The sequence below is a fragment of the Salvelinus fontinalis genome, chromosome 21 (assembly GCF_029448725.1).
Source record: "Salvelinus fontinalis isolate EN_2023a chromosome 21, ASM2944872v1, whole genome shotgun sequence".
Taxonomy (NCBI): domain Eukaryota; kingdom Metazoa; phylum Chordata; class Actinopteri; order Salmoniformes; family Salmonidae; genus Salvelinus; species Salvelinus fontinalis.
The window spans coordinates 28,439,371-28,466,821 of NC_074685.1; the positions used below are offsets into that span (position 1 = coordinate 28,439,371).

The 27,451-nt window shown below is 41.5% G+C and overlaps 2 protein-coding genes and 1 non-coding gene across 3 annotated transcripts; 1 reads left to right on the forward strand and 2 right to left on the reverse strand.

Moving 5' to 3' along the window:
• Positions 1-2,093: 2,093 nt before the first annotated feature.
• slc5a1 (solute carrier family 5 member 1) lies at positions 2,094-17,663 on the reverse strand. The gene is made up of 14 exons (XM_055874551.1): positions 17,429-17,663; positions 15,718-15,789; positions 15,066-15,170; positions 11,144-11,203; positions 10,916-11,020; positions 9,642-9,747; positions 7,802-7,882; positions 7,225-7,436; positions 6,446-6,689; positions 4,497-4,647; positions 4,192-4,360; positions 3,471-3,686; positions 3,215-3,320; positions 2,094-3,096 (listed from the first exon to the last, which is right to left on the reverse strand). The coding sequence occupies exons 1-14, from the start codon at positions 17,558-17,560 to the stop codon at positions 2,882-2,884; spliced, it is 1,974 nt and encodes a 657-aa protein (XP_055730526.1). The 5' UTR covers positions 17,561-17,663; the 3' UTR covers positions 2,094-2,881.
• On the forward strand, positions 13,884-13,959 carry trnaa-ugc (transfer RNA alanine (anticodon UGC)). The gene has a single exon. It is a non-coding gene; the product is annotated as a tRNA-Ala (tRNA).
• Positions 17,664-22,186: 4,523 nt separating the features above from the next.
• On the reverse strand, positions 22,187-25,727 carry ywhah (tyrosine 3-monooxygenase/tryptophan 5-monooxygenase activation protein, eta polypeptide). The gene is made up of 2 exons (XM_055874553.1): positions 25,254-25,727; positions 22,187-24,230 (listed from the first exon to the last, which is right to left on the reverse strand). Exons 1-2 carry the CDS (start codon positions 25,338-25,340, stop codon positions 23,577-23,579), a joined length of 741 nt encoding a protein of 246 aa, XP_055730528.1. The 5' UTR covers positions 25,341-25,727; the 3' UTR covers positions 22,187-23,576.
• Between the last annotated feature and the right edge of the window lie 1,724 nt (positions 25,728-27,451).

Here is a 27,451-nt window from a genome sequence, read left to right on the forward strand (position 1 = left end):
GAGCATAGCCTTGCTATTGAGAAAGGCCGCCGAAGGCAGACATGGCTCTCAAGAGAAGACTAGCTATGTGCACACTGCCCACAAAATGAGCTGCACTTCTCAACCTCCTGCCAAATGTATGACCATATTACACAGACCCACAAAGAATTCGAAAACGAATCCATTTGAAATGTCTTTATTATTTTGGAGCTTTTGTGAGTGTAATGTTTACTGTTAATTTTTTTAAATATATTTTTTTAAATAAAGCCCCTTAAATTGAGAGAGAGAGAGAGAGAGAGAGAGAGAGAGAGAGAGAGAGAGAGAGAGAGAGAGAGAGAGAGAGAGAGAGAGAGAGAGAGAGAGAGAGAGAGAGAGAGAGAGAGAGAGAGAGAGAGAGAGAGCGCAAAAATAATACAATTCATATGTGGATGTTTTGAGACGAGAGACAGATGCTTCTATAAATATAGTTTTTTAAATAAAGCCCCTTAAATTGAGAGAGAGAGAGAGAGAGAGAGAGAGAGAGAGAGAGAGAGAGAGAGAGAGAGAGAGAGAGAGAGGGAGAGAGAGGGAGAGAGAGGGAGAGAGAGAGAGAGAGAGAGAGAGAGAGAGAGAGAGAGAGAGAGAGAGAGAGAGAGCGCAAAAATAATACAATTCATATGTGGATGTTTTGAGACGAGAGACAGATGCTTCTAAGATGGCAGTGTGTTAGAGGGACTGGGATAGCACCAACAGGCAGAGTTTTCTGTGTTCTTTTACAATTACGCCAGGATTCAATCCAAAATCTCACTATAGCACACTTGATGTTGAAGGGTTATGGTTGCGCTCAGCATTACAGCTGTAGGACACTATAATACCATTCTAGGGTTAGGGTTAGATGCAATATAAGGCAAGTGACTTCAGTGACTAATTCCTCTGAATACTCCAGGCCGCAGCGTCATACTACTTGTCAGACATAGAAATCTGAAACTGTTTAGGTCTACTGTGCGTTGGGGTGGGCTTGGTGTGGGGTTTGGGGTGTCCGTTGGTGACTTTTGAGCATTTATTTGGAATCCTCATGTCTTAAAGGTACACTCAGCAAAATCATGTTGCCACGAGCGGCACCGGAGATATTGAGATGAGCAAGATGCAAGACTTCGCTCTCACATAGTCACACACAGTATCTGCTCACGTGCACGGGTTCACGTCACGCTGTTCACAGCGTCGTAGCCAGGGCACCAGAACAGCGGAGAAGTTGAGCCTCGCGCTTCAATTGTTGCAAAATTGGCACACTATGCTGTTTACTTTCTGCATCTACGTCATATCGCTGAGTCTACCTTCAATCAATGTTAGGAAGAGGTTTGGTCCAAGTCGGATGTTGGGTGCTATATTTATTCAATATTATATGAATCCTATAAATTAAAATGGCCAATTTGGGTGCAATCCATAGAGTTCAAATTGTCTTTCAACAAAATAATCTGTTTCTAACTGCAGAAACCATTTTAGAACAATCTGCGAGGGTGGGTGTCATGGCTTGCTGAAATGACATGGAACAACCCTAATACCATTCTAGGGTTAGGGTACACTACTTGTAACAGGTATACTTAGGGCTCTATTCAATCTGTACAGTTGAAGCGTTTCAGATTGTGTGATAGAAATGTAAAGGTCATTTCTGATTGAACGGACATATGCAGCGGTTCACTGTGAATGCAGTCTGTTCTAATGCGGGAACATTTCCTTTAAATTTCAATCACGCTGTTAAAATGAACGTCCGCGATGCGGATTAGAATAGAGCCCATACACTAAAAGAGTGTAAACCACCCCATGTGGCTGTGATATTTTACATTCTTGGTCCTCCAGATGCACTTACTGTTATGACAGGCAGGGGGCAGTAAAGAAAAGCATGGCTCGGGGGTGTGTGTGTGTGGGTGTGTGTGCGTGCACGTGCGTGAGTGAAGTGGGTTATTACTCCAGTACCATGAGGAAATGTACTGCTCCTTCCATCTTTGAGATATCATTCATTAACACATAGCAAAGCAAAATGACAGCTAGAGGAAAGAGGAAACATGGCACCACTTTTGACCTTTGATCGCCAGGCTCTATTCACCGTAGTCAGTCAGAGATTGAATGTGTGATAATGAGTTTGTGAGTCCATCCCTTATCTCTGAAAAATAGGGTAGTTCTCAACCTTTTTCGAACTAAGGTAGAATACTTTATTAATTAAGTAAAAGAAAGCTACCAGATACATGTCATACGTGTTCAATAGGTATATGTGTTGTATTGGCTTTTTTCCTCTTATTGCCAACAACATTTGATGTGTCAATGCCTTAAAATCCACTGGCTGTACAGTGTTATCTTGGTAATGATACTCCTCAAATCTTAAATTATGCAAGTTTATTCCTACTGCAGCCCCACCTGGTGTTTGTAATATAACAAACTAAAGTAACTTCAAGAAGGACAGAAAGTTCAAAGTGAACGTTCAGGTATGGAGCTAGGCCAGTCGTTCAGGTATGGAGCTAGGCCAGTCGTTCAGGTATGGAGCTAGGCCAGTCGTTCAGGTATGGAGCTAGGCCAGTCGTTCAGGTATGGAGCTAGGCCAGTCGTTCAGGTATGGAGCTAGGCCAGTCGTTCAGGTATGGAGCTAGGCCAGTCGTTCAGGTATGGAGCTAGGCCAGTCGTTCAGGTATGGAGCTAGGTAAGGCGTTCGTAGCATTAGCCACGTGGCGGGGGTGTGGAGATTACAAAGTTAAGAGGTTAAGAGCAACCTGTACAGATGATGGATAGAGGGAGGGAGTGTAAGAGAGGTGGCAATTTACAGTGCATTGTGGGCGTGTGAGTCTGGGGCGATTTCAGGGTTGAAAGAGGAGGCTACTCAAGTTTATGGTTAGACAGTCCAGGGCAGTGGAGGTCCAGTATGAGGAGATGTTTAACCGTAGAAGCCGTGCAAGAAAACACAGACGCACAGGAGGATGATGGCGTTGGCATTGACCACGTTCCTCCACAGGGGTTTCTCTGAGGTATCTGTGAGTTTCCTCTGCAGCTCAGCCTGCTCCTCAGCACTCAGCTTAGGAGCATTCGATTTCTCCAAGCCACAGAAGCTCAACACTGCCTTCTTACAACAGCCTGGCTCCTCTGTGGGCTCTGCACAGACACACAAACACAGGGATGAGGAAACAGTGTGTGGTTGTAAATGTGAGAAATAAAATCTGTATGTGTGTCATGGAGTAACAGATAGAGATTGAAGAGAGACCTCTCTTACCTTCAATATCCACAAAGGTAGGTTCTTGATTTTCTTTCCAATTGTCTAGTTCCAGATCCACCCTCTCCTCTGTGCTGTTCCTCAGCTGCCAGCACAAGCGGTGCAACTGGAGATGGAGGGAGGAAGCGGCACGGGACAAACACATGGGGAGAAAATAATTTAGAGATAGCAGAGAGACTGCGTTTTTATTCAATTAACATTCACGGATGGAAGAATAACTAAAAAAGTTAGACTATTGGGGGCAGTCGTAACTTACATGTTTGTCGTCGATGGGTTTGGTCATGAGGGAGATGCTGACTATCAGCAGGCAGGAGATACAGAACAGAATAATGGAGAAGTAGAGGTAGTGGACCCCACAGATGATCACTGGACAGTTAGTGGGGGTCACACAGCTTCCTGTCCCATAGGCAAACTCACTGATCATCCTGGTTAAGCCAATAGCCAGGCCTATCGTAAGGCCATAGAACACACCCTGAAAGTGGGGGGGTCTGTGACTCAACACATTTTCATGGTTCACTTCCAATTGCACAAACATCACGTATAACACAAACAAGGCAGTAAATGGTGAAAGTGGTAACCAGGGTCCTTTGAGCCTAGCCAGCAGAGTTCAGATAAACTACTTAAGCAATAAGGCCCGAGGGGCATGTGATATATGGCCAATATACCACGGCTAAGGGCTGTCGTTTTGCACGACGCAATGCGGAGTGCCTGGATACGGCCCTTAGCTGTGGTATCCTCTCCCCTGTAACTATTCCCCAGGTCGTTGCTGCAAATGAGAACGTGTTCTCAGTCAACTTACCTGGTAAAATAACGGTAAAATAAAAAAATAAAAAAAATATATATTGACCATATACCACAAACGCCTCAGGTACCTTATTGCTTAATCATACAACCGGTTAAATTAACCAGTTCAAACCATAAGTAGCTCAATGAAACTAGTTTATATCACACTGACTTTGGTTAAGTTATAGACTCACCGGCTCATTGATGCGCTTACAGAAGATGGCGAGCATGAAGGTGGCGGCGATGGGCGGGGTCAGGTAGCTGGTGATGGACTGGATGTAGTCAAAGAGCTGGCCGCTCTGAGCAGACTGGACCACAGGGATCCACGCTATACTCACCCCGATCAGAACCAGGATAAACACCCTGCACAGCCAAGAATAATACAGAAATATTACCCATTTATCTAAATGCAAACATACACAAGCACAAACATATACACGTGTATTAAAGCAAGTGAAGTCCAAAGAACTCGAGCAGGCTGAGCTGTGTGTTACTGTACCTCCCAGCGATCATGAGTTCCTTCTCGGAGGCGGACCTGCGTATCTTGGTGTAAATGTCCATCGTGAACAGGGTGCTGGCACTGTTGAAGATGGAGGTCAGGGAGCTCATCAGAGACGCCATCATCACCGACAGCATCAGGCCTCGCAGACCTGCAGGAGAGAGGGGAGGATGGGAGGAGAGGGAAGGGAGGGGGGAGGGGGGGGGTGCAAAGGAGAACAGGAATGGAGGGAATGCGGATTAGGATAGGTGTGGAAAAGTGAAAAGAGAAGGAATGAAGCGATGAACAAATGTGATGGTTGATTGTATTGGCAGCAACAACTGTTTTCCTGGAATAAGGAGTAGTACTTGTTGAATCCACTATTTGTAGCAGTAGTAACAGTGTTGTAGTAGCATAGTCCCTGTGCAGTGCGGTGCCAGGACAACAACCTCTCCCTCAACGTGAGCAAGACAAAGGAGCTGATCGTGGACTGCAGCCGAACACGCCCCCATTCTCATCGACAGGGCTGAAGTGGAGCAGGTCGAGAGTTTCAAGTTCCTTGGCGTCACATCACCATCAAACTATCATGGTCCAAACACACCAAGACAGTCGTGAAGAGGGCACGACAACACCTTTTCCCCCTCAGGAGGCTGAAAAGATTTGGCATGCGTCCCCAGATCCTCAAAAAGTTATTTAGCTGCACCATCGAGAGCATCCTGACCGGTTGCATCACCTCCTGGTATGGCAACTGCTCGTTATTCGACTGTAAGGCGCTATAGCGGGTAAAGCGTATGGCCCAGCACATCACCGGGGCCAAGTTTTCTGCCTTCCAGGACCTATATACAGTGAGGGGAAAAAGTATTTGATCCCCTGCTGATTTTGTACGTTTGCCCATTGACAAAGAAATGATCAGTCTATAATTTTAATGGTAGGTTTATTTGAACAGTGAGAGACAGAGTAACAACAACAAAATCCAGAAAAACACATGTCAAAAATGTTAGAAATTGATTTGCATTCTAATGAGGGAAATAAGTATTTGACCCCTCTGCAAAACATGACTTAGTACTTGGTGGCAAAACCCTTGTTGGCAATCACAGAGGTCAGACGTTTCTTGTAGTTGGCCACCAGGTTTGCACACATCTCAGGAGGGATTTTGTCCCACTCCTCTTTGCAGATCTTCTCCAAGTCATTAAGGTTTCGAGGCTGACGTTTGGCAACTCGAACCTTCAGCTCCCTCCACAGATTTTCTATGGGTTTAAGGACTGGCTAGGCCACTCCAGGACCTTAATGTGCTTCTTCTTGAGCCACTCCTTTGTTGCCTTGGCCATGTGTTTTGGGTCATTGTAATGCTGGAATACCCATCCATGACCCATTTTCAATGCCCTGGCTGAGGGAGGGAGGTTCTCACCCAAGATTTGACGGTACATGGCCCCGTCCATTGTCCCTTTGATGCGGTGAAGTTGTCCTGTCCCCTTAGCAGAAAACACACCCAAGCATAATGTTTCCACCTCCATGTTTGATGGTGGGGATGGTGTTCTTGGGGTCAGAGGCAGCATTCCTCCTCCTCCAAACACGGCGAGTTGAGTTCATGCCAGAGAGCTCCATTTGTCTCATCTGACCACAACACTTTCACCCAGTTGTCCTCTGAATCATTCAGATGTTCATTGGCAAACTTCAGACGGGCATGTATATGTGCTTTCTTGAGCAGGGGGTAACGGTACCCCCTGTACATAGCCTCGGAATTGTTATTTTATTGTGTTACATAATATTACCTTTTTTTACCTAAGTTTATTTCATAAATATTTTCTTAACTCTATTTCTTGAACTACATTGTTGGTTAAGGGCTTGTAAGTAAGCATTTCAGGGTACGGTTCTATCCGGCACATGTGACAAATACAATTTCATTTCATTTGATAGTGGTGCTAGGTCTGTCATTGTTACTAGATGGACTAGTATTTTCTGTTACCCACCATTTGGCATGAGGTCCACCACCAGTTTGGGATAAGCAATATTGGTGCAGCCAACACTGGCCCCACAGTACCTCAGACACTCCTCTGGTTCCACGCACGCCACCTCGTCTGGGTAGAGGATTCGGCTGATCATGCCAGGGAAGACCATGAGGAACATGGGCAGCAGCTTCAGGTAGCCACACAGGATACAGCCAGCCTTGACATGGGAAAGATTCTTGGCAGATAGACAGCGCTGGACAATCACCTAGGTGACAGGAGAGATAAAAGGCCTCCAGTGACTAAAGAGGTGATGGATTAAGTTTTCATGGTCAAAACATAAGTATGGTGCCTCTGTATTGCTTGAATATGTCAATATCAAGAGTAGAGGGGAATGAAAGGGGTTTGAAGTGAAATGCACTCATCATTCCTTCCATGCACCATACAACCACAGATCTTCTGACAGGTACAAATGTGTGTGCAGCTTTTCTAGCGGAAATAGTCTTATTTAAGTCTGTGGGAAGGAAGTGCATTTGGGTCTAACTAAAAGCATGCTTCTCTTCATAAGGCAGCCACTTAAGCTAAGACAAGCTGAGAGCTGTTTGGAAAGAGTGGCCATGGTAATGATACACACATTAGTGTGTGTGTGTGTGTGTGTGTGTGTGTGTGTGTGTGTGTGTGTGTGTGTGTGTGTGTGTGTGTGTGTGTGTGTGTGTGTGTGTGTGTGTGTGTGTGTGTGTGTGTGTGTGTGTAACTGAGGGAGGGTGTTAGACTTATTCATTCCCTACTGAGCAGTAGGCTACCTGATCAGTGCACCAGTACCAGGTGGCCTGGACAGTGAGGCCAAACACCAGGCCTGGCCAGGGCAGGTCCCCTGTCACCGCGTCCCTGAAGATGTGGAAGGAGTCAGGCCGAGGGGTGTAGCAGCTCTCACTGATGTTGACCCCAGTCAGAGTGGGTATGGCCTCCATGTAGCGCGTCTGGAAGTTCTCATAACCTCCCACCTCATTGAAGGCTGGGGAGACAGACAGAAGATGGTTGGGAAAGAGGGATGAGAGAGGTTGGAGGAATTGGAAGAAGAGAATAAATCAAGGAAATGATCCTCTGTAGAAAGGGGGAAGGAGAAAAAGGAATGCATGGAGGAAGGAAATAAAGAAGGGAGGACAAAGAAGAAGATATATAGAGTTTTAGGAAAAGGAAAAGAGGCAATGAATAAATACATTACCATAACCCATGAGGATGAATAAATACATTACCATAACCCATGAGGATGAATAAATACATTACTATAACCCATGAGGATGAATAAATACATTACTATAACCCATGAGGATGAATAAATACATTACCATAACCCATGAGGATGAATAAATACATTACCATAACCCATGAGGATGAAAGATCCCACGACCATGATGATGGTCTGCAATGTGTCTGTGTAGATCACTGCAGCCAGTCCACCTGAAGCAGAGTGCACATGGTGAGAGTCAGCACAACACAATCCCACTCATTACTCACACAGGGTTACAGTCAATGACTAAGCTGTGGAAAACCCCTGTAGTACTCATTTACACTGTAGACGTGATGTTTATTTTTTACTTTAATGATTGCCCTTGGTCAAAAAGGATAGCCTGTTAGGGGTCCAGTTGTTCGTTTGATGTTTGTCTATCATATAGACTCTATAACTCCCCTCAGTAGTTGTGTACGGTATATGAATATACATGTAGGTCATTGATATTCATTTGAGCACAATGGTAATAGAGAAGATACGGTGGCCTACATACATTTGTGTGGGGCTGCCTTACAGACTGAAAATCAAGCCCTAGCAAAGAATAACAGTACACACAACGTTTGCTGTTGACTGCACCTCGAACGCATCGATGTGTCACGTGTGCATGACAGTATTTGATGCTGTGAGTCACTCTATTTTCAGCAGTTAACTCACCTTCATGTCTGATATTTACAAAACCTATACTAAACTCCACTACATGTTTATATGAGCATTATGGAAACCTAATCCTATACAGAGATTATTTTAAATATTTAACCCTTAATTAACTAGGCAATTTACAATGACGGCCTACCCCGGCCAAACCAGAACCCGGACAACGCTGGGCCAATTGTGCGCCGCCCTATGGGACTCTCAATCACGGTCGGTTGTGATACAGCCTGGAATTGAACCAGGGTCTGTAGGGATGCCTCTAGCACTGAGATGCAGTGTCTTAAACTGCTGCGCCACTCAGGAGACAGTCCAGACTAATCTACATTACATGTTTATATGAGTATTATGGAAACCCAATCCTATACAGAGACAGTGTTGCGTTACTGACCTTGCTGATGGTCTGTCAGTGAACTAAAGTCCTGGAATTAATGCATCATTACAGAGGTGAACAACAAGGTTTTATCAGGGAGTATGGGTAATTACGCATGTGGTACAGGAGATAAACAGCCTTGGAGGAAGGCATTTGTGCCGTCAGACATAGTCTGCTATTAAGACTCAAATACAACAATACAGGATGGACTTTACTCCACTCTGCCATGGTTACAGATAAGAACTCCATATTGGTTTAAATGGACATAGTCGATATAGGGCTCCTCTCAGTGAAGGAGTTATATATCGCTGCTATACACTAAGTGCACAAAACATTAGGAACACCTTCCTAATATTGAGATGCACCCCCCTTTGCCCTCAGAAAATCCTTAATTCATTGGGGCATGGACTCTACAATGTGTGGAAAGCATTCTACAGTGATGCTGGCACATATTGACTCCAATGATTCCCACAGTTTGGTCAAGTTGGCTGGATGTCCTTTGGGTGGTGGACCATTCTTGATACACACAGGAATCTGTTGAGCGTGAAAAACCCAGCAGCGTTGCAGTTCTTGACACACATTTACACTGGTCCACCTGGCACCTACTATCATACTCCGTTCAAAGGCACTTAAATATTTTGTCTTGCCCATTCACCCTCTGAATGGCACACATACACAATATATGTCTCACTTGTCTCAAGGCTTAAAAATCCTTCCTTAACCTGTCTCCTCCCCTTCATCTATACTGATTGAAGTGGATTTAACAAGTGACATCAATAAGGGATCATAGCTTTCACCTGAATTCACCTGGTCAGTCTGTCATGGAAAGTGCATGTTTTGTACACTCAGTGTATATCGCTGCTATATACAGTTATGTAGTGTAAAGTTGAGAGTATGTATTAATATACCTGTGACGGTGTATAGAGCAGTGATACTTAGCAGGAGAACCACAGCAAGGTAGATGTTAAGCCCCAGAGCCTGGTTAATAAAGATGGCTCCAGAAAACATATCTGCCTGAGAGAGAGGAAGAGAGATCGAGAGAGAGAGAGAGAGAGAGTGAGAGAGAGAGAAAGAGAGAGAGAGAGAGAGAGAGAGAGAGAGAGAGAGAGAGAGAGAGAGAGAGAGAGAGAAGAGAGAGAGTGAGTGAGAGAGAGAGAAAGAGAGAGAGAGAGAGAGAAAGAGAGAGAGAGAGAGAGAGAGAGAGAAAGTGAGAGAGAGAGAGAAAGAGAGAGAAAGAGAGAGAGAGAGAGAGAGAGAGAGAGAGAGAGAGAGAGAGAGAGCGAGAGAAAGAGAGAGAGAGAGAGAGAGAGAGAGAGAGAGAGAGAGAGAGAGAGAGAGAGAGAGAGAGAGAGAGAAAGTAAGAGAGAGAGAGAAAGAGAGAGAAAGAGAGAGAGAGAGAGAGAGAGAGAGAGAGAGAGAGAGAGAGAGAGAAAGTGAGAGAGAGAGGGGATTAACGACAAAGGAAGGGCTTCTATATGGCTAGCACACGATTTTGGATGAAGAAAAAATTCAATACAATAACTGTCGTAAACAAACAGCTGACTGAAGACCAGATGGCCGAGCATTCGTGAAGTTGAGTCTGTTTCTACGTACATAAATTAACATGGACTTTTAACAACGTGATGAAACTTTGTTGCCCCTTGCTGAAACAAGCAATAAAACTGTCCTTCTTTAGACTAGTTGAGTATCTGGGACATCAGCATTTGTGGGTTTGATTACAGGTTCAAAATGGCCAGAAACAAATAACTTTCTTCTGAAACTTGACAGTCTATTCTTGTCCTGAGAAATGAAGGCTATTCCATGTGAGAAATTGCCAAGAAACTGAAGATCTGGTACAACGCTGTGTACTACTCCCTTCACAGAACAGCACAAACTAGTTCTAACCAGAATAGAAAGAGGAGTGGGAGGCCCCAGTGCACAACTGAGCAAGAGGACAAGTACATTAGATTGTCTAGTTTGAGAAACAGACGCCTCACAAGTCCTCAACTGGCAGCTTCATTAAATATTACCCGCAAAACCTATATATTAATGGACATAAAAATGTGCTTTTCTTTCAAAAACAAGGACATTTCTAAGTGACCCCAAACTTTTGAACGGTAGTGTATATATATACAGTGTACCTAGTTGTTTTTATGGACTGACCATCAGTAATATACAATGAACAGTGATATGAGTGACTCACTGAGATCTTAGTGAAGACATAGAGGAAGAGTGAGAGCACTGAGAGATAGATGCGGATGCGCTGGCCTCCGAACCGCTTCCTCAAGTACTCTGGCATGGTCACCACCTAAACACATCCAGTAGACATGACTACATTGTGGAATAGCACTTGATTATATGCTACAGAAATGTAAGAAATTGCATGGTATAATGGTAATTACACTGTAATAGCAGAAAAGGTTGTTCTCACCCCAGCTTTGATGTAAATGGGAACAAAGAGCCATCCAAGAATGATCACCACCACAAGGGCCTGAAAACACACATCCTACGGGCTCAGATGGGGAATTTATGAAATGACAGATTTTTTACTTTTTACTAGAAGTGTTACTACTTTCGCCCACTGCTGTTCTCTAGTATCGATCATATAGTGACATTTAACCTACAGGCTTATCAGCCCCAATATAGATAACTAAATTATACAAATAATTGCAGAGTTCAATAGAAATAGAAATGATATGATAATAGAGATAGAGTCAAGATGATAACAGAGATAGAGGAGATGATAACAGAGATAGAGGTGAGATGATAACAGAGATAGAGATGAGATTAGATGATAATAGAGATAGAGATGAGAAGATAATAGAGATATAGATGAGATGATAATAGAGATAGAGATGAGATGATAATAGAGATGAGATGATTATAGAGATAGAGATTAGATGATAACAGAGATAGAGATGAGATGATAACAGAGATAGAGATGAGATTAGATGATAATAGAGATAGAGATGAGATGATAATAGAGATATAGATGAGATGATAATAGAGATAGAGATGAGATGATAATAGAGATGAGATGATTATAGAGATAGAGATGATATGATAATAGAGATAGAGATGAGATGATAACAGAGATAGAGGAGATGATAACAGAGATAGAGATGAGATGATAACAGAGATGAGATGATTATAGAGATAGAGATTAGATGATAATAGAGATGAGATGATTATAGAGATAGAGATTAGATGATAATAGAGATAGAGATGAGATGATAATAGAGTTTGAGATGAGATGATAATAGAGATGAGATGATAACAGAGATAGAGATGAGATGATAACATAGATAGAGATGAGATGATAATAGAGATAGAGATGAGATGATTATAGAGATAGAGATGAGATTATAATAGAGATAGAGATGAGATGATAATAGAGATTGAGATGAGATGATTACAGAGATAGAGATTAGATGATTACAGAGATTGAGATGATAATAGAGATTGAGATGAGATGATTACAGAGATAGAGATGAGATGATAACAGAAATAGAGATGAGATTATAATAGAGATTGAGATTAGATGGTTTACAGAGATAGATATTAGATGATAATAGATATAGAGATGATAACAAAGATAGAGATGAGATGATGATAGAGATAAGATGATAACAGAGATTGAGATGAGATGATAACAGAGATAGAGATGCGGTTATAATAGAGATTGAGATGAGATGATTACAGAGATAAGGATGAGATGATAACAGAGATAGAGATGAGATGATAACAGAAATAGAGATGAGATGATAACAGAGATCGAGATGAGATGATAATAGAGATAGAGATTAGGTGATAATAGAGATAGAGATGAGAAGATTACAGAGATAGAGATGATAACAGAGATAGAGATGAGATGATAACAGAGATAGAGATGAGATGATAACAGAGATAGAGATAAGATGATAACAGAGATAGAGATGAGATGATAACAGAGATAGAGGAGATGATAACAGAGATAGAGATGAGATGATAATAGAGATAGAGATTAGATGATAATAGCGATAGAGATGAGATGATAACAGAGATAGAGGAGATGATAACAGAGATAGAGATGAGATGATAACAGAAATAGAGATGAGATGATAACAGAGATCGAGATGAGATGATAATAGAGATAGAGATTAGGTGATAATAGAGATAGAGATGAGAAGATTACAGAGATAGAGATGATAACAGAGATAGAGATGAGATGATAACAGAGACAGAGATGAGATGATAACAGAGATAGAGATAAGATGATAACAGAGATAGAGATGAGATGATAACAGAGATAGAGGAGATGATAACAGAGATAGAGATGAGATGATAATAGAGATAGAGATTAGATGATAATAGCGATAGAGATGAGATGATAACAGAGATAGAGGAGATGATAACAGAGATAGAGATGCGATGATAATAGAGATAGAGATGAGATGATAATAGAGATGAGATGATTATAGAGATAGAGATGATGTGATAATAGAGATAGAGATGAGATGATAACAGAGATAGAGGAGATGATAACAGAGATAGAGGTGAGATGATAACAGAGATAGAGATGAGATGATAATAGAGATATAGATGAGATGATAATAGAGATAGAGATGAGATGATAATAGAGATGAGATGATTATAGAGATAGAGATTAGATGATAACAGAGATAGAGATGAGATGATAACAGAGATAGAGATGAGATTAGATGATAATAGAGATAGAGATGAGATGATAATAGAGATATAGATGAGATGATAATAGAGATAGAGATGAGATGATAATAGAGATGAGATGATTATAGAGATAGAGATGATATGATAATAGAGATAGAGATGAGATGATAATAGAGATGAGATGATTATAGAGATAGAGATGATATGATAATAGAGATAGAGATGAGATGATAACAGAGATAGAGGAGATGATAACAGAGATAGAGATGAGATGATAACAGAGATGAGATGATTATAGAGATAGAGATTAGATGATAATAGAGATGAGATGATTATAGAGATAGAGATTAGATGATAATAGAGATAGAGATGAGATGATAATAGAGTTTGAGATGAGATGATAATAGAGATGAGATGATAACAGAGATAGAGATGAGATGATAACATAGATAGAGATGAGATGATAATAGAGATAGAGATGAGATGATTATAGAGATAGAGATGGTCCCGTGTGGCTCAGTTGGTAGAGCATGGCGCTTGCAACGCCAGGGTTGTGGGTTCGATTCCCACGGGGGACCAGTACAAAAAAGTATGAATGTATGTACTTGTAAGTCGCTCTGGATAAGAGCGTCTGCTAAATGACTTAAATGTAATGTAAATGTAATAATAGAGATAGAGATGAGATGATAATAGAGATTGAGATGAGATGATTACAGAGATAGAGATTAGATGATTACAGAGATTGAGATGATAATAGAGATTGAGATGAGATGATTACAGAGATAGAGATGAGATGATAACAGAAATAGAGATGAGATTATAATAGAGATTGAGATTAGATGGTTTACAGAGATAGATATTAGATGATAATAGATATAGAGATGATAACAAAGATAGAGATGAGATGATGATAGAGATAAGATGATAACAGAGATTGAGATGAGATGGTAACAGAGATAGAGATGCGGTTATAATAGAGATTGAGATGAGATGATTACAGAGATAGCGATGAGATGATAACAGAGATAGAGATGAGATGATAACAGAAATAGAGATGAGATGATAACAGAGATCGAGATGAGATGATAATAGAGATAGAGATTAGGTGATAATAGAGATAGAGATGAGAAGATTACAGAGATAGAGATGATAACAGAGATAGAGATGAGATGATAACAGAGATAGCGATGAGATGATAACAGAGATAGAGATAAGATGATAACAGAGATAGAGGAGATGATAACAGAGATAGAGGAGATGATAACAGAGATAGAGATGAGATGATAATAGAGATAGAGATTAGGTGATAATAGAGATAGAGATGAGAAGATTACAGAGATAGAGATGATAACAGAGATAGAGATGAGATGATAACAGAGATAGCGATGAGATGATAACAGAGATAGAGATAAGATGATAACAGAGATAGAGGAGATGATAACAGAGATAGAGGAGATGATAACAGAGATAGAGATGAGATGATAATAGAGATAGAGATTAGATGATAATAGAGATAGAGATGAGATGATAACAGAGATAGAGGAGATGATAACAGAGATAGAGATGCGATGATAATAGAGATAGAGATGAGATGAGTGATAATATCAGGTACGTTTCAGAGGTTATGATGATGTTTGCATGAGAGGTTATCATGGTATTTATTTACATTAGACGTTGCCACTCACATTCCATTCGAATCCGCCAATGGCAAGTCCACCTGCAGCCGCAGTCCCTGCGATGCCAACAAAATGCCCACTGCCAATGTTGCTCGCAAAGAGGGATGCCCCAATCTGGAGAGGAAGGACAGAGGAACGTTCAGGATCAATTTATACAGAAAGTAGTTATATTCTTTCACAGTTTTGGGATATGGAAGGTCATTGAGAAGAACTTCATTCATAAAGGAACATTTACAACAACAGGTGGACCGTGTAAGATAACAGGGCAAAGGTTGCCAAGTACATGGTCCATGAAGGGAAATATGCAATTAAGTTAGACACCTCACATGTACTGGTACAATCAACATCAGTCATTATTGAGTCATTAGGAGCAGTCTCAAATGAAGGGCATATGATTTATGGGCTTCCAACGCATCAAGATAAAAGATTATGACCTTGATTTAAGTATGAGCTGGACACTTCCATGGAATACAGGCACGTATTAGGAGAGTTCAGGAGAACAGGGTGTGTCTTTCCAAATATGGGCCAGTGTCATAAACAGTGGGCAGTAAATTAGAGCGAGTTCGATGCCTTTGAACGTAATAATGGATCAGCATTCAGGGCTCGAACCACCCAGTTTATAATATGTAATAGACTGTCCTAAGAGAAGATTTATACTCACTGGCCACCACACCATGCTTCTTCCTGCGAGGAAGAATCCACCTACGGTGGCTCGGTTTGTGCTCACCATAGCCTGCAAAGAGAGACGGGTTAATTGAGTTGTTTTGAGATACCATATTCACGTATCAGGGATCATGTTGATCAATAACCTTGTTGTTACATGATACGGTCGTTTGCACCTTTTTCAGTTATATATACAAGGTCAATATACATTTTTGTTTGTATGGTGTTAATTTCACACTGATGGTTTACTACATCTTGTAAACATTGTTCGGGTCAATCATCAATCAGCACTAACCACTGGGCACACACTGGTTGAATCAAAGTTGTTTCCACATCATTTCAATGAAACTACATGTACGTTGAACCAACGAGGAATAGATGTTACTTTGACGTCTGTGCCCAGTGGGTGTGTAGTTAGTACTGTTGCGACTCTCCACAAGGCTGAAACAATATGACAAATGCAAAATTATTCCTCAGCAATTTAATTCAAACATACTTGGTGACTTGTTCTATAAATGTCTGGCAATATTATACATTTTGCAGCTGGGCATAAACTGAAGCAATCCAGGGAATTCAATGAGAGGTCAGTGCACTTGGTAATCATAGGCTACTTAACACTTGGTATTCATAAGCTACTTGACACTTGGTAATCATAGGCTACTTAACACTTGGTATTCATAATCTACTTGACACTTGGTATTCATAGGCTACTTGACACTTGGTATTCATAGTCTACTTGACACTTGGTATTCATAGGCTACTTGGCACTTGGTATTCATAGGCTACTTAACACTTGGTATTCATAAGCTACTTGACACTTGGTATTCATAGGCTACTTGACACTTGGTATTCATAGTCTACTTGACACTTGGTATTCATAGGCTACTTGACACTTGGTTATCACAGGCTACTTGACACTTGGTATTCATAGGCTACTTGGCACTTGGTATTCATAGGCTACTTCACACTGGGTATCCATAGGCTACTTGACACTTGGTATTCATAGGCTACTTGACACTTGGTATTCATAGTCTACTTGACACTTGGTATTCATAGGCTACTTGACACTGGGTATTCATAGGCTACTTGACATGTGGTATTCATAGGCTACTTGACACTTGGTTATCACAGGCTACTTGACACTTGGTATTCATAGGCTACTTGGCACTTGGTATTTATAGGCTACTTCACACTGGGTATTCATAGGCTACTTGACACTTGGTATTCATAGGCTACTTGACACTTGGTATTCATAGGCTACTTGACACGTGGTATTCATAGGCTACTTGACACTGGGTATTCATAGTCTACTTGACATACACTTGAGAATTTCCGCATAATGTACCTGGCACAATTGGACAATATCTGCAGCAACAAGTGTACTGCATGAGTCCAGCCATTAACCCATTAGTGATTATGTTTTTTGGAAGCCATCTGAATTACTTTGAATAGAAAGTGTAGAATATCATAATTCATATTTAATTTTTGTAAATATAAGGACATATTATCACTCAGAAGGAAACTCATCGAAACACTATCCAGATGCTTCTATTTTTTAATTTAAAAAAAATCATATTCAGTATAGAGAAAACAACTTTTCTCCAGATTCAACTAAAACATGCTCTCTTTTCCTTTCTGAGCGATTAACTATTCACAGACACAGAGTTGTTTTAGTGTCAATGTGTCAATGGAAAGATTAAGGAACTCACCCATACTCCGACTGCCAGGACAACCAAAAAGTAGATCACAATGACGGAGATATCCGCCGGGTTGTCGAGAGCCGTGGTGCCATTGTTAGGCACACTTCTAACTAAGGACAACCCAAAATAATCCTGTGTCATTTTGTCTGTTCTGCTGCAGAGGTGACCAGAGGACAGGTGTATTGTAGAAGCCTCTCTCCTTTAGTGCTGTGCTACTGACTCCTCTGTCACCTGCAATACTACTTATGTACTACTGACCCCACAGATAGGTATGTGTGTGCACGTGAGCACGTATGTACGTGTGCGTGTGGACCAGTGGAGGCTCCTCAGAGGAGGAAGGGGAGGACTGTCCTCAACAGTGAATTTCAGAAAAATGTAAATAGTGAAACATTTAAAAAGTTATCATTTTTAGATGAAACTATACTAACTATATTCACATCACCAAATAATTGATTAAAACACACTGTTTTGCAATGAAGGCTTACAGTAGCCGCAACATCACTCTGTAGGGTACCACCATTGTGTAGCCGGAGGACAGCTAGTTTCCATCCTCCTCTGGTTACATTGACTTCAATACAAAACCTAGGGGGGTCATGGTTCTCACCCCCTTCCATAGACTTACACAGTAATTATGACAACTTCCAGAGGACCTCCTCCAAACTGTCAGAGCTCTTGCAGCAACTGACATGTTGTCCACCCAATCAAAGGATCAGAGAATGAATCTAGTACTGAAAGCATAAGCTATAGCTAGCTAGCACTGAAGTTCATAAAATGTGATGAGTAGTTGACTCAAGGAGAGAGAAAAACAATAGCTCAACAGTTTTGAACAAATGTATTTATTTAAAAATGAAAGAGTAGCAAGAGAGATAGAGAGAAAGAGAGAGATTTTGTATTTTTTCATTTTCACTTACCTAGCTAGTTTAGCCTACTCAAACACCCTGCTCAAACAGGGTTAGCTCGCTGGCTATGTTAGCTAGCTGGCTATTGCTATCCAACACTGAAACTCTTCGAAGTCAAGGTAAGCTTTTGGTTTTATTAATTTATTGCCCGCCGGTGTAACTGCTAAACTCCTTGCTGACTGTACACTGTAATGCGTGATTGTAGCAGGTTTACTAACACCTTAGTTCTAGTAGCTATGTTGACTATGACATTATTTAATATGGTGACAAGGATGTAGGATATGTGTAACGGTTAGTGGTTATGATATGAAGGTTTGGTTTGGAAAGGTTTTTTCATCTGGTCACAGACAGCTGATGTGTTGTGCACTGAAGTCCACAAGCGCAGGGAAAAGGTGAGAAGAGGGGAGTGCGTAGATGCGAGAAGCAATTCTACAATGATCAAAAGGATCATGCTGTTTGTATGTGGCTGCAATGAAATTGAACTCTGGGTGTGATCAGGGGTGTATTCATTCCGCCGATTCTGTTGTAAAAACATTTCTTAAACGGAAGCAAAAGGAACAAAATATGAGAAACTTACCTGAATTTGTCCTACAGAAAAATCTTGTTTGCAACTGTTGGACAAATGATTACACCCTAGATCAGCTAGAGGCAACAAGAGTGTGCAAGGCAGTGTTGAATGTGTCAATGTCTGTCACCTTGATGACTCAAATTTCTCTCGACCTGTGCTCCTACATTGTAAGCTTTCATTCATAGGCTAGGTTGTGCAAAGCTCATGATGTGTATAGGTAAAATTCGACTATCATGTAGTAGTCTAAATCTATCGATGTTACATTGAGCTGGGTTAATTGTATATGAATGACAGTCATCCAATGTGCTGTAGTAGAAATAAGGCCAAGCTCATAAAAAAAGATTGTTGTCCCTCATCTTAAACGGCACCGAACGCCACTGGTGTGTTGGTTAATAGTGTGTTTGAGACAATGCAAAGAATGTGCTTTATGGCAAACAAGGGGTCATTGAAGGGGAAATCAACAGTTGCTACATCCATTTTTGGACTTATAAATTAATTATATGTACCCATTGATTCTTGAAGAATGTACAGTAACTTATGCCTCATGAGCTTAGTTCAACTGTTGTACTCTATCAGAACCCCAAATATAAGCTTGTTTTACTCCAATATTTGTAAATAAACACAATATAGCATAAAAACAATCATTTTGATATCATGGTTGGTCAGTCCTTGCATTCTTAGCTCTGTCTAGGAATTTGAGAATGGTTGCATTTCTCCAAACCCATCCCTCAGCTTTTTACCAAAACAGTGGCAGGCAGTAGCTTTGTTATTGTTTCTACTGCTGATTGACGCTTTAATGATCAACTAAACCGCAAATACTTAGAAGAAAAACAAAATCCTATAAAAGACAACTTGTAAGCCACTCCACTTTCAGAATTACACTAACCCTAGTCCTAGTGGAAACGGCTGATTGATATAACTCTGAAAGTAGGTGACTACTGTAGGTAGATACATCAACTGTGAAAGTGCTGTGGCAGCAGGTGAATTGTGGACTCCTGGGAGAAAGAGCACACCAAAGAGCATACAGGAAAAACAATATGTTGGGTTTTTGATAGAAAAACCATTAGGAAGGATTTATTGGCTATAATAGGACATGTTTAATGGGGAAATATAGTAATACTAGCATTAAATGTGTGTTAATGGACATGGCTGTTGATTGTAAGCCCAGTCCTTGAACTCTTCTGTCAATATTATGATTTATTTCCACAAGGAAACAAATTCTGAATCAAGGTAACAGTCAATCAAAAAGGTGCTTTCTTCACAAAACTACCTCACTCACAGAGTAAACACACACAGATAGTGGGTTAATGATTACTCTGCCCCTCCATTCCTCTTCAGGTTGCTGGTGAAGACTTGAGTGTGCGTGTGATAAGGGGCTATCCATAAAATTGTATTAATCTCTCTCATCACAGCTACGAACAATCTTGTTCACATACATTTACATCAGCCATTAGTCTCTACAGGTATATAACATTTACAATGTCACTGTATGATCTTACCCTTGTACTGCTCCAAGGGTTGGGTAGATTACTTATTCAATGTAATCCGTTACAGTTACTAGTTACCTGTCCAAAATTGTAATCAGTAATGTAACTTTTGGATTACCCAAACTCAGTAACGTAATCTGATTACATTCAGTTATTTTTAGATGACTTTTCCCTTAAGAGGCAATTGAACATCTATTGCAGGATAAATAAACGTTCAAGTTTACATAGCTGGCCATATATGGACATACAACTTCACTTTATGGGTTGGTTATGTAGGCTTCTTCAAACCCATCGCTTTTTACTACATATAATAATACAAATTATATCTTTACATTAAAAACCAGTCTATCAGAATTCCAGTCATTCCAATAAATGTTATACCCCTTCTTCAAGAATAGGACTTGGAAATATGGTATATATAGATTAGCCAAGTTGTTTTACCTGAGTATACCCCAAGACTAAGGACTTATTAGCCAGCCCTACTCTGTTGATTATGATTTTGTTGTCATGGTGAACTGATTGGACTCATTGATTCGAGTTGAAAAATAAATGCTGCGCTCATGGAATGGCATGCTTTAAGCACTACTGAAAAGTGCTATTAACATGTGAAAAAGGTATGCCATATGCAGCATTTGCTATAGGCCTATTGTTTACCTTTTTGTTAATGCCTATTTGATATCTTGATAATATGCAGCTGTTTAAAGGGCAAATCCAAAGATGAAACAATAACAAAATGGTCGCTCCACCTCTGCTTTGGTAAAAAGCTGAGGGATGGGCCAGGAGAAATGTAGCCACTCTGAGATTAATAGACAGAGCTATAGATGCAATGATTTCAAAATGTTTGTTTTAACAATGTTATAAATTAGATATACACTGCTGTTCAAAAGTTTGGGGTCACTTAGAAATGTCCTAGTTTTTTAAAGAATAGCACATTTTTTTGTCCATTAAAATAACATCAAATTTATCAGAAATACAGTGTAGACATTGTTAACATTGTAAATGACTATTGTAGCTGGAAACAGCAGATTTTTTATGGAATATCTACATAGGCCCATTATCAGCAACCATCACTCCTGTGTTCCAATGGCACGTTGTGTTAGCTAATCCAAGTTGATCATTTTAAAAGGCTTATTGAGCATTAGAAAACCCTTTTGCAATTATGTTAGCACAGCTGAAAAAGCCATATCTCAGACTGGCCAATAAAAAGCAAATATTAAGATGGGCAAATTGAACACAGACACTGGACAGAGGAACTCTGCCTAGAAAGCCAGCATCCCGAGGCGCCTCTTCACTGTTGACGTTGAGATTGGTGTTTTGAGGGTACTATTTAATGAAACTACTAGTTGAGGACTTGTGAGGCATCTTGTTTCTCAAACTAGTGTACTAGTTTGTACTAGTAACTACTACTAGTAACTAACTAATGTACTTGTCCTCTTGCTCAGTTGTGCAATCGGATTACAATATTTTTGCTGGTAACGTAATGGATTACAGTTACCCATTTTGTAAACCCTTACATGTAACAGATTACATGTTACTCCCCAACCTATATCATCATCACCTGATGCATCTTCCCTGACCCTGAGCTTTTATCTCAGCAATTTCAAAGCCTGAACTATGCCCAACCTCGCTCCTCCCTGAGATGATCAAGATAAGCCTGTACCAATATAAAAGACTGACAATTTAATTGATAGAACTTTGATTGGTTTTGGATCATGATTATTTTCTACTTCTTTCATCCTTGTATTCCTTGTAGTGGGATGTTTGTAATACCGGTCTCAGCATAGACCTATAAATCAATGATAAAGTCAAAAGATTGCAAAAAAAAAATCCCTTTAATGGGGCTGTTACGTTATTATGGACCCTGTAGTCGGGAGGGTAAAAGTACCAGAAACAACCACCAGGTAAGTATCGAGTCTGGAGCTTAACATGGTAAAATGCCGCACAACAAAGAGCCAGGAAGGAAAAAAAATAAGTGGTAAAACAAGCCAGGGTGTTCAATTGGGCATATAGAATCAAAACTTTTGCAACAGAAAACTAAAATGAGTCATATTACACCTACTGTACATTTCACTCCAACAGAAGTGTGCAGCTAATTCATTGGAAATGTAGACTGCACCAAGACACCATTCTGACTTTGTCCATCAGGGGGAGGAATACAATGAGAACAGTCTCACAAAAAACACAATACAATCCTACACAGTGAACTAAATGTGTGTGTGTGTGTAATACAGAGATAATCGTAATGAGAAACTAAAAGTACAACAGGAAACATCATGACCAAATAGCTCATGACCGCAGGGCCACATATTCACTCATGACGACTGATGCGCACGAGCATGCTGTTCATCCAAGCATTCACACAGAACAGGGTACATACCCACAAGTTCCCAGGGTAGGTAATGTTTTAATGACCATACATTATTCATAATAATAAACAAATGTACTTGCACAACTGAAAACTCCAGACACTGTCCCATCAACCTTCAAAAAGGTGGACATTTCAAAATGGTATGATTGCTGGCACACACATTCACAGGGGCTAGCAGTGCACACCGAGATCAGAGGGCAGAGTGGAAAGGGCACCAGACAGGAAATCGAGAGGAGGAACAACAGACAGACATCTTACAGTGACAGGGGGGCATAGAAAGGGTTCAAGTCAAGGAGGAGATTACAACCACATTCTGGTCAATAGTAACATTTCCACGATGCTGTGTAACGTAATGAAATACATTTTCCCTAATTAGAATTACAGACATCCACTCATGATCGATACTAAATTGTCCTCACGAGAACATCATGTGGAAATGTCACTTGAATACCAACTAGTCAGTTAATTATCAGCAACTATGGAAGGGAGGGGATGGAATGGATCGAAGCAGAAAAAATACCACCTAGCGCACAGGAAGTGGGCCAGGGACAGAAAGGCTTGGAGGACAGAAAAGAGGGAGAGAGTTGAGGAGGACAGTATGAGAGGGTGAATGCAGCAAGGGAAGAGGTGAGAATGTAGGACAAAAAACGAGAGGCCACTAGAGAACAGATTATTCCTGATGAGGCCTTAATTGAGCATGATAATGGCACAAAGAGACAAAGAGGCGAGCGATGAGGAAGAGATTAGAGAACAAAAGATCTGAAACTAGTAAAGCATGGGGAAGGGGAGTGGCTAACTCTAGCTAAAGACTATCAGGGGTTAGGAGGAGGTGGTCTCAGGGTTGGGCCTCTCCCCCCTCGCTGTCCTGCTGGTCGCTGGTCCACAGGGTCAGGTTGTCCCGCAGCAGCTGCATGATGAGGGTGGAGTCCTTATAGGAGTCCTCGTTCAGATTGTCCAGGTGTCCGATGGCCTCATCAAAGGCCTCCTTGGCCAGCTTGCAGGCCTCCTCGGGGGCGTTTTGGATCTCGTAGTAGAACACAGAGAAGTTGAGGGCCAGACCTAGGCGGATGGGGTGGGTGGCCGCCATGCTCTTGCTGATCTCGTAGGCCTCCTTGTAGGCTCCCTCAGAGGACTCCACGGCGGAGGTCTTCTTCTCGGCCGTGGCCACCTCGGCCAGGTAGCGGTAGTAGTCGCCCTTCATCTTCAGGTAGAACACCTTACTCTCCAGCTGGTCTTCTCCACAGCTCTTGATGAGGAACTCGTCGAGCAGGTTGAGCACGTCCTGGCAGACTGTCTCCAGCTCCTTCTCGATGGTCTCCCGGTAGGCCTTCACCAGCTCCAGCTTCTTGTCGTTGCCATCGGCCATGGCCCTCTGCTCGATGCTGGAGGTGACGCGCCAGGAGGACCGCCGGGCTCCCACCACGTTCTTGTAGGCCACAGAGAGCAGGTTGCGGTCGTCGTTACTCAGAGGCTCACTCAGCTCAGTCACCTGGTGAGGACATAGAAGTGTTGCAAAGAATGGTATCAGGATGTGAAAATGCTACCATATCATAAACCTTCCAGAAATTGAACAAATGTACCATTGACCTAACATTCCTATCCTGAAGAAAAACTCTATAAATTTACCAATGACAAAGGTGTGACGTTGCAGGGTGCATGCATGCCTAGCTGGAGAAAGCCTAGACTGTGCTGTATTTGTGGCTGAAGCTGTGCTTGATTCTTAACTGTGAATATTAAACGCTCTTTTTTATATAAAGGTACTTGTCTTATGCCTTTTGAGAAACAGGCTACATTTAAATCATAAGCAGAATATGTATCCATCATCATCGATACATCAAACTGCAGCCATTTCCACCCTTGCAGACAGGTTTGTGGGTGCGTTTGTAAAGGAGCAAAATCTGGTCGTTTATAAACTTCCATCATATTTGTTCGTAATTTAAGAAATTGTACCCCTGTCTGGCATAAATTTGACGACTATTCTGTATATTAGTCTATTACAGGAAAGGTAAAACCAGCTTTCAAGCTTGGAATATCTTGGTTTATACAATCGGCCCAAAGTGCTGTAGTGAACGAACGCACCCAACGTGTGTCCCTGTTCAGCCTCTAGGCTAGTGCTGCTACTACTGCATCGTAGACCAGCCGTAGCCACGAAACCAGACCACCACCAGTTTCATTGTTAGCTCAGCTAGCTCTTCAGCTACCACATTCACTTCTAAAAAAATATATGGCTAAATAACATAGCAACAGAAGCGAAATAGCCAACCTTGGTACTGTGTGCACCAGGTTTCACATTGATTTATGATATTGCACAGAATTCTGGAAATTATTTCTTAGATTAAGACTATAATCCCAGTTACTATAGTTAGTTAGCTAGTTAGCAAGAGGCTACATTGTCTGACTAGTGAATAATGTAATAATAGATGACCTTTGTTACAAACTGATATGAATTACTGTCACATTTGGCCATTCTTCCAAGTGAGCTGCATTGCTCATTATGCAAAATTATGTCTACCTGTTTCATCGCTGAAGCCATGTCATCGTACCGCTCCGCCTGCTCAGCCATACGGGCTCTCTGGATCAGTTGCTCTCTATCTGCCATTGTCGCTGTTGATGTGCCGAGGGTCGGGCAGTCAGTTCCAAGATACGGGAGGCTATTGACGATAACTAGGTGTATTCGAAAGCAATGTGTATTTTCCCGATGACGTCCTACACTACACACAGCACATCAAATGTCACTGCGGATTATCTCTAAAAACCCACTTACAATACTAGCTAAACAATGGTGAAACAATACGCTTTTTAATGCTGCCGAGGCGCAAATTAGAATTAAGATAATCAGTGACTCCCCTCCAAGTCCTCGCTCCAACCCCTAACCGACTCTATCTCAACACCCGGTGGCTAACTAGCTACTGCGGCCTCCCACTGCTATCGACATGGAGTGCTGCTCCAAGAGTCCTGTCTATCCGGGGCGGGGGGGTGAGGGCTGCTGCTGATATTTCAAGATGACGTCACTTTCTAAAAATAGAAACGTACGCTGCAGGCGTGCACCTGCGCAGTGCAACGTACTGCATCGGTTGCAGCAACTGAGAGCGCGTGCGTGTAGGGTTGCAGCTAGCGTGACCTCACATATGACATACAAGTAATGGTTCCAGCATAGTAGGATGGAGATGTGAACATATAGGACATAAGCAGTGCCTTCCCTTACGTCTACCCAGTCCCAAAGCCATGATAGCATTTATGCCAACTGCTGTAATGTACAAAACATGATACTGAAAGGTGCAGAAGACCTCTGTGTTGCTGACAAGTGTTCCCTCCCCTCATCCCTAAAAGGAAATTACTCCCCATTCCAACGTTGCATCATCTCTTCCCTGTAACTGGGTAGGAGGAGTGTATGACACACTTCTGTATATTATCAGGGATGTGATATTATTCCAAGAATGTAGCAGAACATCTAGCTACCAGCAGTGTTGGGGAGTCCTGAGCTAAATGTAACTAAAATATAAATGCAACAGGTAAAGTGTTGGTCCTATGTTTCATGAGCTGAAATAAAAAGATTGCAGACATTTTAGATACACACAGAAAACGTATTTCTCCCAAATGTTGTGCACAAATTTGTTACATCCGTTAGTGAGGATTTCTCATTTGCCAAGATAATCTACCTACCAGACAGGTATGGCATATCAAGAAGCAGATTAAACAGCAAGATCATGGGCTCCTGAGTGGCGCAGCGGTTTAAGACACTGCATCTCATTGCTAGAGGCATCCCTACAGACCCTGGTTTGATTCCAGGCTGTATCACATCCGGCCGTGATTGGGAGTCCCATAGGGCGGCGCACAATTGGCCCAACGTTGTCCGGGTTTGGCCGTCATTGTAAATAAGAATTTATTCTTAACTGACTTGCCTAGTTAAAATATGAAACATTACACAGGTGCACCTTGTGCTGGGTGCAATAAAAGGCCACTCTATAATGTACAGATGTCTACATTTTTGCAATTGGCATGCTGACTGCAGGAATGTCCACCTGAGCTACTGCCAGAAAACGTAATGTTAATTTCTCTACCATAAGCAGTCGTTTTAGAGAATTTGTCAGTACGTCCAACCGGCCTCACAACCACAGACCACGTGTAACCACGCCAGCCCAGAACCTCCACATCTGTCTTTTTCACCTGTGGGATCATCTGACACCAGCCACCCGGACAGCTGATGAAACAGAGGAGTCTGAAATAAAGCCCTTTTTTCCCCCCCTTTTGTGAGGAAAAAGTAATTCTGACTGGTTGGGCCTGGCTCCCCAGTAGGCGGGCCTATGTACAATTTGCAGACTGCAGTAGCTTGGCGGTAGTTGAACTAAATTCAAATCTAGGTAGTGTTTATTACTTTTTTGCCATGTAGCGGTGTAGCTAACTGAGATTTCCTAAAAATGTCAGTTAGTTCGTAGCAAGTTAGGAGAATTTAGGTTAAGGTTAGGACAAGGATAAGGGAAAATGGTCTCCTAAACTTTTACAAAGTAACTTTAGTTAAAAAAACAATATTTTTCTTAAGGGTAGCTTTAGTGTATCTTAACGTCTTCCAGTGTGAAGTAATTGGTAGCTTGGTAAACTATATTTTCAGAGTAGCTTCCCCAACATCGGCTACCAGTCACTGAGAAGGGAAACTAGCATTACATTATCTCCATGCAATGAAACATCCTGAACAAACCCCATAACAACCTC